General features: G+C 40.8%; 1 protein-coding gene across 1 annotated transcript; it reads left to right on the plus strand.

Annotated features, from left to right (window-relative positions):
- The first annotated feature begins 10,932 nt into the window (after positions 1 to 10,932).
- LOC139306113 (low density lipoprotein receptor adapter protein 1) lies at positions 10,933 to 16,478 on the plus strand. The gene is made up of 3 exons (XM_070930074.1): positions 10,933 to 11,241; positions 12,989 to 13,723; positions 14,634 to 16,478. Exons 1-3 carry the CDS (start codon positions 11,226 to 11,228, stop codon positions 14,717 to 14,719), a joined length of 837 nt encoding a protein of 278 aa, XP_070786175.1. The 5' UTR covers positions 10,933 to 11,225; the 3' UTR covers positions 14,720 to 16,478.
- The last annotated feature ends 492 nt before the right edge of the window (positions 16,479 to 16,970 follow it).

A 16,970-nucleotide genomic window follows, 5' to 3' on the forward strand; every position in this document is an offset into this window, starting at 1 on the left:
GTCCTGGTATGTGTCTGGGATCAGTACAATTATTGTAAATCTTTGGGGAAGTTTTAAGATCCTAACTTTTTTAGTGGAGCTTTTTCATTTCAAACTGCACACAGAGACATAAAATGGGCAGTTTTAGACTGAAATTTAGGCAAAATGTCTCTATTTAACACTGAGTTTAAGCTACTATTTCAAGCTGAAGATTATTTTTTATTCATAATGAAGCTGACACACACTGAAGGCATCTCTGTGTGTCTGTGTGGGTTATTATTGTGGGTGGAGGACTGTTTCATCACACTATAAGATTTCTTAAATCTTTTCCCCCAGAAATCATTCAAACTAAAAGCAGCTGAATATCGCAGGAGGTGTCAGTACTGCAGAGGTTATATTTAGTTCAAACTGCCTGTGATACAGTGTGGACATGTCATCAGACTGTGAACTCAGAAATAAGAATGATCTCATTAATTCACGGTGTTTCACACAGGCTTAACAGGAAGTCCCTGAAAACCATAGCGCTGAGTTTGAGGAACTGAGAACGCCTTGAGAGAGAGACAAGTAATGCACCACAGAAGAACAAATGAATCGGTCACATATATCTGTAAAGAACCACGAATATCTGAATGGAATTGATATAACGATAGAAGATAAGTTAGTAGTATCTCTTAATGATATAAGTAATTCAAACATAATCCATCTTGTGAGAATGACAAATGTGAAATGAATTTCCCTGACAGAAAAATCACATTTTCTCATAAAAAGAGAAGTGGTCCCATCAAAATACCTCATTCATGACCTCATTCTCAGATACCAGCTGTTAAATGATGAGCTTCAGCAGGAATGTCAGTAAACTTAGACCCCACCCACAGCCCTAAAGGTGAGGGTAACGCTCATGAAAGCCCCTCCGAGCATCATTTCATAGACTTAGTCTTTATTAGTCTGTCTGTCTCACTGCAAAACTGAAAGAGAAGCTGAAAGCACAAGTCTAATCACCATATGATGGCATTAACGATGTTCACAGAGTATCAGTCATTGTTAGGAAGACAGAAAAAAGATAATACATTTGTTTAGTTTAGCACATTTCAAACACAGAGGCAATTCAAAGTGCTTTACACAGGCAAAGAAAAGCATTAGAATAACATTCAAAAACAATATGCAACAAAAATAAAATCAATTAATAATAGAATAAAATGGGATTAAAAAAACAACATAAAATTGAATAAAATACATAAAATGAATAAGAAAAATAAAATCAAATACAAATAGAATAGACCAGAAACACAGTTAGAGTGCAGTTTCAGTGAAGCAATAAGCTGTAAGTTCCCCCAAATTCAACGAAGGAAATTGTGTGACATGATGACACTTTATACCTCGAGGCCAGGGAGACGCCCTACAAAACTTTAAACTCCAAACTGTGTTGTGAGACCCATATTGTGAAGCTGAGGCACTGACTGTGCTCAAGCCAAACCTTTGTGCTTACACAAAAACAAAAAACGCATTTTCATTCACAACACTTGTCTTAGAATACAAGGCAAATGAACTCAGCACAAATGTATATATTGTTTACAGTGTTTATGAACTACTTGTTGATGTATTTTCATGGTTGTATCTCTTCACAAAGCCAAGGAGCTTAGAGTTTAGAGTTTAGATTAACCTTTTGTGCGATCCTTTGGTTAAAGAATAGTGTAATGATTCTCAGTGAAACCAGACGACACAAAAACTACAGCTGGTTTAGCTCTGTGTGAAGTCTGGTTTGAACTAATAATTGATGAAAGATTCAGCAGTCAAATATCTCAGAGGGGTCACTGGAAATTCTCACATAAAGTCTTGATGTCTAATGTTTTACATTTACCAATAACACGCTCATAACTAGGCCTACCTCACTGCCTTTGGTTATTTATGTGTTGATTCTATACACAAGTCACAGTATAATTAGACGAATGTGGCTGCTCAGGGCTAAAAATACATTTATGAGAGATTTGTCACAGTACACGGCATTCTGCAGACTGAAGGGTGGGGAGGAAATGAGCAGGGAGAGGGGGATTTCAGCCAGCTTTCTCCTGAAAAAATAAGGTGCCTGTGTGGCTATTAATAGCTCTCGCAACGCCGGTGTGGTTCTTTAAGACTGACTAACGGCTCCTTTCATACGACAACGCGAGCAGAAAAACCAGAGCATTGCCACCGTTTTCATCAGCTGCCCCTCCGGCACTGCTGATGACGTACGTAAGACACCCCTGACAGTTTTTACAGACGCACTTGAGGACTCACAGGCAGCGAGAAGCAGAAACATTGTAGACAACATTAGTCAGGGCTGTGAGTAAGGAAGCGTGGGGCCTCTCGCTGGGCTATGCGCGTCAGACAAATGCTACAAAAACCATAAGAAAACCTATTTACTTACAGAGCATTATTGTCGCAGAAGAAGTAATCTCAGGTTATGTTATTCTGTGATCTGTGTCGCTGGGAAACAATGCATGAGTCTCCCGAGCGAAGGCGTTAGATGTTCAATGACCGGAAACACCCAATGACCCCCAGGTTACATCATCATACATTACATCTCCAAATCAAAAATCGTTTGTCATATCTATTCTAAACCCTTTTCCTTACAAGAATAGTTTGACATTTTGGGAAATACACTTGCTTTCGCTTTCTTGCCAAGTGTGAGATGAGAAGATTGACACCACTCTCAAATATATACATTAAATATAAGGCTTCAGCTAGCAGCCGGTTAGTTTAGCTTAGCATAAAGTCTGGAAACGGGGAAACAGTTAGCCTGACTCGGTCTGAAGGTAACAAAATCTGACCACACAGCTCTGAAGCTCACAACTGAACATGGTATATCTTATTTAATGCAGCAATAACAAATCAATGCTGCCTGAGTGAAAAGCACACATTGAATTTTAAGTGTTCCTTAATGAGTTGAGAAAATTATCTTCTTAAGACAAATAAACCATTTAAAAAAACATTGGATTATCTGAAATTTGCACTGTCCCAGCTTTCTTCAGCTTGTGAAAAGTTGTCATTTGTCACTTCAGGACACAATATTGTTGTCACACACAGTATTATGTCTGTGATGCAGACTGATTCTACGCAAGATCGCGTCACTTCCATTCAGCAACTAATGAATAGACCACTTATTACATCATTCTGACATTATTCACACCTCTGAATAAATAAAAAAAGAAGCTGTTCTGTGTGCCAACTTTAGAAGGTCAACTTACAGACCTTACTTCACAGCCAAGTTCTGTTAGCGTCATTAAAACAACCCAATATGCTGCTGAGATAATTGTCCTGGCGTTTTAACAGAAAGGTAAATATTTAAACCTCGCTTTTAAAAGTCATTTAACATGTCGGCGTGGTCATAGAATTACAGTATTTTGAGTTTTAGCTTTTTGTTGACCTGGCTACTTTTGATTTTGTCAAGCTATTGTTTCTCTGGCTGTCTGTTGGAGAAAGTTGTTCCAGTACACTGCTGTAAGGATTGAGTAGAGTCACATACTGGATAATGTCAGGCCCGGACAGGAAGCCGCCTCCTCTTCCTGTTTAGTCTAGATTCTGATTGGTCCCTGGGCTCGAGAGCATTTCCACAACAAAGCAGTCAACACCACATTTATCAATTTCTAAAAAATAGCTAAAAGTGACCAAAACAAAGGCAGTGGAAGGGACTGAAATACAGTCAAAACAAAAGAGGAATCGCTGCTGACACCATCCTCCCTCCCTCCGTCAGCTTCCATAAATTCCATTTTTGGACATTATTTTGCTTTCAACATAAGTGCTCTTCATAACTAGCTACTTCACCACATTTGTGTGTCTGTACATGAATAGAAAGCACCGCCCAGCGCAAGGAAAGCATTGTGATAAGAGCTATTCAAGTAGCTTGACGCCTTTTCTGCTTATCATGAATAGCTCACTCTGGGAATACAGTGGCCACAAGAGAAAACATTAAAGTCACATTTTTGATTTATTCTAAGATGTTACATAATTAGTTGGTCTCCCTTTGGCATAAAGTTTCCTGCTGCAAACGGCTGCAATAATCACCTATTTCAAGATTGATAAAACTTGAAAATAAGCCTCCTGATTTAAGGAATTCCCCCAGACAAACCCTTCCTCCTGTCTGGCCTGCCCATGTTGTACTTAAACCCAACCAGTTAGCTCAGACCAACAAAGGGGGGGAAAAGGAAATTAGATCATCAGCAGACTGACGCAACACTCATGTAAAGATAACTAGAGGAGAAAAAAGCAGACACGGTGTCATTCCCTCTGCTCCACACGGGCCCATTAACATGCCTTATTAGGACATCTGCAGCCGGTTGTGTGTAGAAGCAGTCAGGCAGGCAGATGCTGCTTTTTGTTTTCTGTTTTTTGATCTGTCAGCCTGCCTCTCATGACTTCCCTCCGACAGTCTGAGTCATGTGATCCCTGTGAAGGTCGGGTCACTTGGCCACTTGCTCACCATGGGACTCTGGCTGAGAGGGGAGGGCAGTAGAAGATTAAACAATAACACTGCAGGTACATTTCTGGTAAAGATAAATAGACAAGTAGCTTTCCGGGAAGGAAAAGACTGAAGTTTCTGATTGTGGCACAGCTTCATGTTAGTGTCCAGTGAAATGTTCTTGGATGAGGTACAATTATGGCTCCAGGTTCGCTTTTTGTAAGCTACTGGCAAACATCCCATCTGTGCTATTAATATGGGATAAATGACCCTCTTTCACTCACAACTCAAACAAAAAAGTGTTATTTACAGACCTCATATTTCTATTTCACTGATAACACCTCCATTGACCCCCCCACCAGCTTCCCTTTTTGTTCCCAGGTCTGTGCAAAAGGTAAATTTCTCATACTGTTTAAGCCTTAAGGGCTGAGGTCAACCCAGTTTACACACAACACAGATTCATGCGTAAACCTGTTGCCACTGCAAACATGCATTACTTTTGAACTGTTTTGAAGCGTAGCAATACTCCTACAAGGGCTACTGTGCAAATGTTAAGCTGTCTTGCATACTTGCACACAGGTAAGCACATAGATTAGCACTTCCTGATATAGACCTTGTTAAACTTTGAAACGTAAACTTTCTAAATGCATCTCAGTTTGTTTGTTGTTGCTGATATGAGTAGCTGGCAGGTAGTAAAACTGGAGCCAGGCAGTTCCCAAGCAGTAACTACACTAAAAGGGTCAACAGAAATAGAAACAACAACAAGAAGAGTCTAAAGCCATGCTCGTGGCTCTGTGAGGCTGTATTTTAGGAACAGCTATGTGTACTATGACAATGTTAGCATGCTGGTATTTAGCGTGTGTAATGCTTTCTATGTTCACTATCTTAGTTTGGCGTACTAGCAAGCTAACATTTGCTAGTTAGCACCAATGGCGCATTCACATCATATGGGACGGATGGTGAAGATGAGAGAGTCCCATGTTACTGGCCTGTGAGCGTTCAAGTCACCTGACGTGACAAGACGGTTGCATGGTTACAGAGTTAAATTTGGGTTTAATTGTATTGCATGACGGGCTTTTTGCAGACATGAGGTATCCATGTTTGTTTGATTTTCAGGCACTTCTGTATCATTAAGTAACAAGTTGGATATATGACTTGCATATTGGATGTCGTGATGACTTGGGCGTGACATAAACGCTATTTACAAGTTGGAAACTAGTAATTACAATATGACATGAACACGGCATACATAAAGTACGACTGAGGCTGATAGGAATGTCATTAGTTTTGCAGCTATTTGGCTGTAAGTGTATTGAACATACAACAAGATGAAGTTAATCATGAATGTACAAAAATTCAATGGAAATTGTCGCTGCAGTGTTTACAAAGCCAACACCCTCTTATGTTCACAGACCGCAAACAGTAAACAAACAAATGGCTGTACATCAGCTCCACAAATTCCTGTATTTCCACAAAACCAGCAGCTTGTGAAATGCATGTAGCGTATCTAAACGCCAAACACACAGAAGCACATACGCTACTATAGAAACATCCTGAGGAAATCACCTCTCCCTTAAAGCTTCACTGTAACAAGGCATCAAAGCTTGGGCTGCAGCCAAAAAATGGGATGTGTGTGTGTGTGTGAGATTAAGTAGGTTTTTAAGTGGTAATAAAGCCCCTGTAAAGATGCAAAGCCTCTCAGACTATGAATTCACAATTTATCATGAGTACTTTAGAATTTCCAGTTTATCAAAGTCAGCAGCAGTTCTTTTCTTTCTCCCTCTTAAGTAATTTCCTCAGATTTGATTTCTTTGAATTTAGGCAAATAACAGGAAAACTTGACTATGAGGCCAGCAGACACAATGAACCCCCTACTGAAGACTTCTCTTTTGAGAAACTGAGCCATTTCCTTCTCTGAAACCAGAGGCCTGTTGTACTTGTTCAGGAAGGTGTAACCTGGGAGTGGATAAAGACTTGGATGGATGATTGAATCTGGCCACTTTCACTGGAAGAGCAGCTCAATTTAGGAGGGCCAAACACACGAAAGCATGCAAATAAACGGTGGGGTTAATTGTTCACACGCATTCTCTTACTGTCTTACAAGAATACCAACTTCCTGTATTATTTTTATTCCTCCACCACCAGTTATAACACGAGTTGTGTCATATGTGCAACACTGATGATCAATATGAACTTGTGATCACAATCATTACGTACAAGTGGGATTAACCCACCAACTCACTGGAACTTCAGCATTCATTTTGACATCAACAGAGAGTTAGCTATTGTTTTCCGCTGTACTTAGCCATGAAAAAGCAAAGTCATGCTCACAATCAAAACACATAACAGCTAAAGATTGACAGACATATTTATGCAATGCACTTCTGCTGCAACTAGACCTGAATTGGATGACACTTATCATACGGGACATTTGTCATACCATACATGTACCAAAGAACTCCTCTCATGTTCTCTATTGAAGTAAATATTTGAGTACAGTGCAGAACGAATCCATAAATGTACAGTTACCATTCCTGTTTTCATATCTCCACGTCTGAACTTCCCCTTACAGGTAAACGCTCTGCTGGAACATACTGTATGGGTGTGTGTGGTATTCAAGTCAATAACAACAAAGGCTGGTGTGACTTGAAATGATGAGGTTGGCAAAATGACACTGCTATAATAATCAGACATGACGTTTGGCTCCAATTTGGCAGATTGTAGAAGGACAGATTTAATGATTTTGAACATGAATGATGATTTTCTACGATTACTGTTGAATTGTTTTGTTCAGACATGTCTTTTCTTGGCAATGCTAGAGGAAAATTGAGGGGACCACCAAGTCAGGAGGCTTGTTGTTGAGATATTTCAGTCTGGACCAATTGGCAGACGGACCAGCCAATAGGCTGACAGAGCCATCCACGCTTGCAACATAGCTAAAAAGTGATTGACAGTTCTGTTATTTATCATATGAAGGTAAAAGTTTGTGGCATTCCTTTGATAGCAGTGGTTGTAATGCTGCCTGGGACAGAATGTAATGTGCTTTTTGCTTCAATAGGACTCGGAGATTGCAGACTGGAATGCTGCCTTCATTGTTGACAAGCCTAGCTGCTGTAGATACACATCCGTAAATGCCGATGGCATTTGATTTGCTGCAGTTTAGAAAAAGGGAACTGAGCATAAAACAGTTCTACCACGAATTTTTTAGTTTGTTTAATGTCAATTTACTTCCTAAATCTTCTGTTTGTCCTGCTTCCAACAATAGCAGTGTGGCCTCCGTGTTCAATTTGTTAAGACACCCTATGACAACCAGAACAGGAGTCCCAATCCTGTGAATATGATGGCAGCTGTTCTAAGAAGCAAAAAACTCTGTAAACCTGCTTCTTGGAACAAAGCCTCCGGTTTACTAGAGTTGTAATAAACTTCTCAGTCTGGGTCAGTTATTTGCTTTTCATCTTTAGTGTCATTTAAAGGGTAATCTCATCAACAAATACTTCATTGTCCCTTTCCCAGTGACTTGCTCTTTTCTTAAGAAAAGTACACTGTGATTTTGTGCCTCGAAATCCCCAAATCTCCTCCCAGCTCAACTGTGAACTGTGTTAATTTCGTCCATTCGAGGAACTGTTTTGTCGTGAAGTGTTGTAATGTGTCATTTTCCTTCACCCTGCCTCTTGCTGTAGTCAGAGATTGTCTTTGTTTTCCCACAGTGACTTTTGATGACCGTCTGAGATGGTTGTAAACGTGGTTGGTTTCAGTCTCAAGTAGCAGTCAAGGCATTTGAATTAATGGCTGCCAATTAGCTTCTGAACAATTGGGTGTGTCTGTAGCGGCACACCCAGTGATGATAATGTCTTGTGGCTGATTGCGGAGTCTAAAACAAGACTTTAGTCTTTGATTCTGAGGCAGTGACATTTAATAAGGATTTACATAGCTGCAAATTCTTTACAGCCATGCTAGCTGTGACATCTGTGAGGCTGTACATAGTGGTGCTAAATGCTAACATGCTAATGTTTTGCAGATATGATGTTAATAGTATACATAATGGTAAAATGTTCACGATCTTAATTTAGCATGTTAGCATACATGCTGATGTTTATAGCAGGTATAATGTTTACCGTGTTTACCATCTTAGTTTGGCATGTTAGCAAGCTAACATTTGCTAATTAGCACTAAACACAAGGTATAGCTGAAGGTACTGTAATTAGCTTTTATGGTATTTGGTCATAAACCAAAACATTGGATAAGTAAAAATTGTCTTATTCATCTTGAAGGGAACATTGATATTTGTACCGAATTTTATATCTAATCGCTGTCATTTCACTGAAAAACAAAAATGTCAACCTCATGGTGACACTATATGAAAAGTAATAGGATCACCTGGGAACCATAAATATCTGTACCTAATCTAGGGGGGGGGGGCAAGATTTTATGGCAATCAATCTGATAGTTGTCAGAATATTTCCCTCTGCCTTATAAATGTCAACCTAATGGTGGCGCTAGAGGAAAAGTCAGTAGGATTCACATTCACATTCAGGAATGTCTGTACGGCAATCCATCCAATAATTGTTGACTAAAACATGACTAAAAATACAATATTGCTAAACAACTGCATAGCGCTAGAAATACAAGGTGCATTGCTGATTGCTTTTAATAAACAATGAGTTTGAGGGGGATTAAACCTGTGAAGTATCCAGTATTTCTCTGCTGTCTGAACAGTGCTTTGACCCCTACAATCTTTACCAATCAAGTGGGCAATAAGACCTCATTCATGTTTACACTCACTGAATGGTTCACTCGATGGGACCCCAAATACCTGCAATGCAACATGCCACAGCAAGAACTGCAGCTGCACTTCTGCCTATGCCACAGTTTGGATGCTGACTCTGTTCTTGCTGTCCTGATCCATAGGGAGGGTGGGTGCCCGTCTGAGATGGTCCATTATGTCACCGGTGCCCCAAGAATAGTTCCAGTGTGTCCTGCTAGGCACTGAGGCGAGTGTGACGTTCAGAACTTAACTGTTGTTGGGCCAAACCCAGAAGAAACAGGGGCCCTACTGTTTCCCCACATCAGGCACACCCAGCCACACACATACATACGGATGCACAGGCGCATGCACACATGGAACCGTTTAAGGTTTTCCCTCTGCCTCTGTTCAAAATGCCCCCAGAATAAACACTTGAAGCAGATCTGAACCAGTGAGGCCAGTGATCCCCGTTACAGACAGGCTGTGACGCAATGTGATGGTAATGAAAGGCAGTGGGTTTCAGATGTTTCCTCAGCCTGGTGTTGTACATGCACTTATAGAAAGTAATGTGAAGCTGGTGGAGCACAGTGTCATGGGCTTGTGAAATGATGACGGCAAAATATATATTGTCATAAAAAGCCTACATTTTCATTTTAATGCAATAATTTAATGTTTTATCAAAATGCTTTTATGCAAAGCCTTTCAATTAGTGCTGAAATTATTATTATAGTCGATTAATCAGTTGGCAACAAATAAACTTGTCAAATATAAGAATTTGCTGCTTCTCTCAGTTTTATATCACTGTATAATCTTTATATCATATTTGGGGTTTTGAAATGTTGATTGGACAAAACTAGACATTTGAAAATTGTGGGAGATTTTGGCAATTTTTCACTATTTTCTGATGTTTTAACAGACTAAATAATTAGAGATTAACTGATAATAAAAAATTGTTGTTTGTTGCAGCTTTACTCTCAATGAAAATAGTATCGATGGATTAACTGCCTTACTCAGCTACTATGTATGTATGTACCTCTCAGAAGTCGTAATCAGATTGTTTTTCTGCTTTTGGTTAATAAAAGATGATAAGGCAAAGACTCAATTATATTTTGTACTAATGTATGCTGCTTTTTAAAGACCCACGTTTTAACAAGCAGTGGTCTGTTGGTAGGCCAGTCATTACAAGGCTCAGTCACACATTGATCCCATAGTTTCCAAAGAAAATACCAAATGTCTGAATTTTGGTGGAAATAACATGTAAAATGCTGCACAAGACATCTAAAATATTTCCATTTTAAAGAACCACAAATACTATTGAGTCTTGCAGTTTAAATAATAAATGAAGAACTGATACATAATGTACAGTATAGATACTGTCACCGTGTGAAATGAGATGTTTTTAACAATCCTAAAGCTACTTAGACATAAACTGGAAAAAACTATGATAAGGAGTTAATGTGTATGTAAATATGTACATAAAGAGGTATGCCATAAATTATCATTAAAACACCAATGCCAGTAACCGACTAAATGTTGGTCAATTGTTATCCACCCTGCCATGTACTGTAAATCCCTCTTCTCTTGTAAATCATCGCTACTTTCCCCTCCAGACCTCCCTCTGCTCACACACCAGCCCACATGCATCCACGCACCAACCAGCCTCCTCACTGCTCAGACGCCAAGTGCTCGTCCACGTGCGTGACGAGCTCGCGCCTACGCTGTTTAAAACTGGTCTTCCCACGAGCCCTCTGATTCACTCAAGTCATACAGAAAGCAGAGAAAGGAGAGCGTGATTCAGTCAGTGCGTAGACCGTCTCCGTCAGCGTGCGTCTCCCTGTCGTTTCAGTGCGCACGAGGAACACTAAGCCCACAGGGGAAGAAAAACTGAATGAAGTTTGACGTTTGTCGATACCGAGAGCGCAGTTAATCGATGTATTATTTAATATTAATTGACAGTCAAAGTGGTTTCGTGTGAACGTGCTGTATAGCAGACCTCCACCTGCCCGGTGTGTTCAAGAAGGTCACGGGGATCGCGGTTCACCTGAGGCGCACGAGGACATCGTTTGCATGAAACTGTGGCCAGGTAAGTCTAATTTTGCAAAAGTAACTTAGGAAAGGATTGTTTGAATAGATTTTATCTACGGAGAAATGTTACTGTTTTTGACAGTGTGGCAGTTGATTACGGGACGCTTCGGGGCTCGCCGAACCACACTCTAAAATATTACAATTTAAAGTTATCTCGCTTATTCCTGAAACTATACATCGCGCAGCATAGTTTTGAGTTGTTTAACTAGTCACTAGGCTCTGTTGGTTATTTCGGCATAAAAGAAAGGAGAACATGACTTGAAGAAAAGTTCTGTTAGGGTTAGGGTTTGCCATTGCTTCATCAATTGCTTTTAAATCAGGTGAGCTACACTCATTACATGTATCCTTCCATGTATGTTTCATGTAAATAACACGTCCAGCCTTGTTGATTGTATCCTCAAATGAAGAATCGATCCTGAATATAACCTTAGTTGACATTCTCACGAGCTGTATTTGTACTTTTGCTACATATTTAGAATAAAGTATAGGAAAATAATCTCTCCGTGAGATGTTTAAGGTGGCTCCTTGCAACAACAGGATAAACTGTTGGGATGTGACAGCTCATTGCACATGTCAGAAAACTGAAGGATGGTTGTTTATTCAGATCACACGAAGTTACTTTGATGCACGTGAGATCTGACCTGGATGTAAATTTGGATTGTACTTATTTGATTATTGCTGCTTAGCCTTGTGCTCAGTGACAGAGAAAACCAGTGTTGTAGAGTATCCTTGGTTTAATGCAAAATAGGTAGATGTGTGTGTATGTGTGCAAATGAAAGTTGTGCGTCTATCAGTACTTGTACATGTTCGTAACCCACACGTGTAACTGTATGTGTGCATGTTCTGGGTCGGCCCAGGCTCTAGGTCAACTTGCATCTCTTCTGTGATGTGACACACTCTCAAAAGCTTGCCATTGTTTGTAGGAGAAATATTTAGGGGGGAATGCAAAGCTGTTTCCTGCACAGGGGGTTGACTAACAATGGCCACCACTGTGGAACAGTCGGTGGTTCTCGCTGCAACTCACTTCTGAGGATGGAGCTAGGATGTTGAAAGAATGGCCAAGAAAAGAGAAAGGGGAAAAAATAATGTTTGACACAATGGAGAACAGGCAGTTCTGTGGGTTTGTAGGATGGGAGACAATGGGAGACCAGATGTGGAGGTTGCATAAGACTTGCATTAACAAGGTCACAGACGCCCTCCAGTAACTAATAGTATGGTGATATAAGTCTTGTTTGTAATACTTGAGTTTGAAGAAGGCTTTGTACATGTGATTATCTTTGTGTTACACTGATGAACTGGAAGCTTTCCAAAATAAATGGAAGGTTACTGTGTTTGTACGTCTTAAGGGTTCACTGCTGTGAGGACAAAAGCTCAAGCCAGACCAGACTGTAAATATTTAATGGCTGGTGTCTGTAGTGGATGAATATTCCTCACTGAATGCGTCACCTTTGTAACCGATCCTGTTTGGTGGCATTTTTTTATCCACGCTGTGGCACAAGTTGTGCTGACTACACGTTTCATTTTTCCCCTCATCGAGGAGCTAAAAGCACGAGATGGCACAAAATCTGTAACAAATGAAGAGCTGCTTCATACCAAAGAAAATCCTCAGTGTCAAAACAATCCGTTTCCAGGATGTACCCTCTCCTTCACCTTATTTAACTCTGAACAAAGATGACGTATCTGTCTCGCTCAATTATTCATGCTTTTTTGCTGCTAACGTCACTTCTTTATCTGACTCATTCCAGATAAAAGCAGTGGATGCAACTACGCTCCATTTATAGAAGAAAGGTGGAAGAGTGGGAGAGGCTCTGAAGAGGACCAGCTGACCACCGGCAGATACACCTCAGCTAAAATTTCCTCCAAACCCAGCCTGAAACATACCATGTCCCTCAGCACTTTTCACCTCATGCAGACTCTAAAGAACTCTCCTGCTGCGCTGCGTCGCCGCTTTCGGCGCGACCGCACAGAGTCTTTATCCCATGGTGACCCTCTCTTCAAGGTTCACTACCTGGGCACGGAGAAAATCTTCTCTCTGGATCGAGAGCAGGCCCAGGACGCCATTAGCCACTTGTTAGAAGGTATTGCCAACGGGAAGAAGCTGAGCAAAGATCACGCATTGGTGGTGCGCCCAAGATACGTCGAGGTCAAGGAACTGAGCACAGGCCGGCAGCTCACCAAGACTTACCTGCAGGACATTGCTTACTGTGCCGCGGATGCCAACCGGCCCAATGTCTTTCTGTACATCTGTAAACATCAGGGGCAGCAGCTGCAGTGTCGGGTGTTCTGGTGCAGCCGGGCAGAGCGGGCGCGAGACATGACGGCATGTCTGGCACATTCTTTCCAGCGGGCGCTGAGCGACTGGCAGCAGGACGGCTCGGCCACGCTGCAGCCGGGAGACGTGAAGGGGAAACGAGTGGAGGAGTCGTCCAACTCTGCTGCCAACACGAAGAGCTCCACGCTGCCTGCCAGTCTGGGAAAAGGTGAGATGACAGTACTGCCTTATAAAGGCAGAGAGCAGCAACTACAGAAACACTGACGTAGAAGTTTGAAGGCTCTTAGTAAAACCTTAATTTAATGCTATGAGCTTGTTTAATACATACATTTTTGATGAAATACATTTAAGTAAATGATTTAAAGGTAGCTTGACCACATCAAATCATGTAAATTCCACTGGAGCCAGAGGCTGCAGGGATGGCAGTCACTGCTACTCTGCTAAGCTAGGCTAGTTACCTTTTTATCAGGACTAGTTAATAAGGTCTTACTTTTTTTCCTCCATTAGGTTTACATTTACTGCCTTATTTATGTGGTATAATAAACTCAGTTTCTAAGATGTTGAAGCATTTGTCACTAAATTAGCTTTAGCTAAAGCTATCTTCCCAGGTGGCCTAAAGTTGCAGGAGTGCAGTTTGGTTTTGAACTCATTTATAACTGTTTTCTAGTTCTTGCAAATTTTACAGAGTTTGGATAGACTGTGACACATTTTTATGTTAAATATATATTTTTTAATATTTAATTCTTGGCTCAATTTTGATCAGATATATAGTTACTGCGTTTTGGCTTTGCAGGGCAGAATAGCTGTTATAAACCAAAAGGCCCTTTTAAGGGTTCAAGATTAAAGAACCATTTCCCTGATTCATTGTCCTCATCATACTCTGTGGTTTGGAGAGCGAGCGATAAGATTTCTAAAGGTACCACTGAAGCTAGCACATTTAGTGAAAGTAATGAAAACCAAGTGCTGATGCAGGTAGTACGAGGACACTTAAGAGTCAAGGTTGACAAACTACTGGGGCTGGTTGGATGTTCATCATTAACATTTAAACACCAGTGTTCACTTTTCCTTTGCACCTTCCAAGTTAGCATCCCTGACTCTGTGTCTTTTATTCTTTTCAGTTCGCTGGAAGAAGAGGGGCTCTGTGTCCCGCAGCCCCCTCAGGGGCATCAGCAGAAGGGGATCTGCCTCCGACAGCTGGAACTGAACCCTCAGCTTTAACCCTTTAAAACACGGGACCACCTTAACCTGACGGCAACCTCAAGGATGACAGCACAGACGGGAGGGAGGGAGCGATTACAAGACAGAAGGAAAGGACAAAGGGGATGAAACTGGGAAGTGGGAAAGTCCATATTTGGACGTGAGGACTCTGCTTGTGAGAGGATGTTGGCGTAATCAGTGAGCGTATGGACTTGAAGGTTTTTGACGCAGCAAAGTTGTCTTGACTTTTTCAAGAGTGGCGTCCATTGCAGCTCAAAATGCTGCTGACAGCTGCCTTTGTTCACCTGTCAACAGCTATGTGAGGACCTGTAACTGGCTGCAAGCCGTTTGAGGACTGGACTGGTTCATTTCCAGGGCTCTTTTTTTTTGGTTGGCTTGTTTTTAAGCAGTCTACTTGTTGCTTAAGCCACAGAAGAGTCTGGTCTGTTGGAAAGAGACAATTAAACCAACAATGACACCAGCTGTTGGCCAAATGATCCACAGATGACGACCAAAAACTGGAAAAAGACGACGAGAGTCTTGATTTTATTTTTAAAGGCTGATTTTTATTTAACTGACATGTGTGACAGGTCATGATTTAATTTAATTTAACTTAATTTAATTTTTAACCCTGTGGCACTGACAAGCATGTTTCTCTTCTTTTTATTTTTGAATTGGGTGTACAAAACCACACTGAGAGTTTTGGCCAAGACTACATAGATGTCAAGATACAGAGGAAAAATGCAGGCCTGATTAAAATCTGTTATGCACACGAACGCAGTTAGTAGTTTCTGAGCACTTTCTAAATTTCCAACTGTAAAATTTGACATTTGAACACATCACAGTTAAACTCCTAGTCAAGAAATCACAAGTTTTATGATTTCTTACATTAAGAGGAGGACATTTAAGAGTTTCCATGGTTTGTATGACCAGCCCAGCCCCTGTTTTATGAATGGAAAAAATAAACCCTAGCGGAACCTGCCGGATAAACAACATCCTCCCCTCACGCACCACCACAGCAGCATCCTGCAAACAAAAACAGATCCTAACTGTCCGCCGCGATGAATTATTTGCATCTCTGTGGAAAAACACACTCTGCCGTGACTTGCAGGGTGTGTTTGTGTCCGAACACTGGGAACGCTGTGTTCCCGTGTGGAGCCTCTGTGTGGAATGTGTGGCCGTGCACCTGCATTCCTATTGGGGAAATTTGAGACTGACAATCTTCCTTAAAGCTCAAAACTCTTCTCATGTCCAACCATGACTTTGCATATTGAGCAGTGGATGCTACAACATACTTTTAACTCTGACTCTACCAAAGCCATAAAAGGTGCCCTAGCTACTTAAGTTGCTGCGACTGTTAAAGGCGTTGAGAAGTGCAGTATTGCATAACATGCTCTCATGATGGTAATTTCTGTCTTACGGTTTACAAATGAGAGACTTGAGGATTAGTGGTACACCCTGAGGTTACCACTCGCTTGTCATTTTGTGTTTTCTGACCAAAACTAAGCTAGAAATGTCGCCTTTTTTAAAAAAACTAAACAGGAAAGGTGTTTTTGACTGATGTGCCACTAGGTTTTTATCTGTTCATTTTAACATTTTGTACTCATGCTGTATCTTTTCAATTACAAACGGCACAGCCCCAATCTCTGAAAAGGGGCTGAAGTGCCTGCTTTTTAAGGCGTATTTTATCAGTGTACTGTTTTATGTCATTATACATATTTAATTAAATATGTATTTTATGAAATATTAAAACTTTTTATACAACATCCGTTTGTCTAATATATGTTGTTCTCACACTGCTGTGACTTTTCAAGAAGATAAATATTTAACCAGCTTTAACTTCTGCAGCTTTTGACCCTGATAAGTGATTCTGTGTCCAGGCTTGAACCGCTCAACTTTTAAAATGTTATATTTGGCCTGAAGAAAACAGAATTCCTGTCGTTAAGTTTGTGTGTGGGAGAGCGGGATTGAACGGTTTTGGGGGGGTTGGCAGGGCAAGACATTCAGAGAGGTCCTGGGATGTTTAATCTCAGTCATGTGACTTATTTCCCAGGGTTACTTCTCCAGTGTTTTCAAAAAGACTCTCATACACGTGACTACCTTCCAACTGGAGATGCAGATAGAGCTCCAATTTGGCAGTGCGGCCTTGAAACAAATAGGTTTGTACAGTGTGTCAAGACGAGCTCTCTTCAGACATTTTGTTCATACAGGTTACATAAACACTCAGGTGTACTTTTTTTTTTACAAGAAGTCAGTAA

Source organism: Enoplosus armatus, chromosome 23, assembly GCF_043641665.1.
Source record: "Enoplosus armatus isolate fEnoArm2 chromosome 23, fEnoArm2.hap1, whole genome shotgun sequence".
Lineage (NCBI taxonomy): Eukaryota > Metazoa > Chordata > Actinopteri > Centrarchiformes > Enoplosidae > Enoplosus > Enoplosus armatus.

Coding starts and splice junctions, on each gene's coding strand:
- LOC139306113 (XM_070930074.1), top strand. Junction 13,724..14,633: donor GCCTGCCAGTCTGGGAAAAG/GTGAGATGACAG, acceptor TATTCTTTTCAG/TTCGCTGGAAGAAGAGGGGC.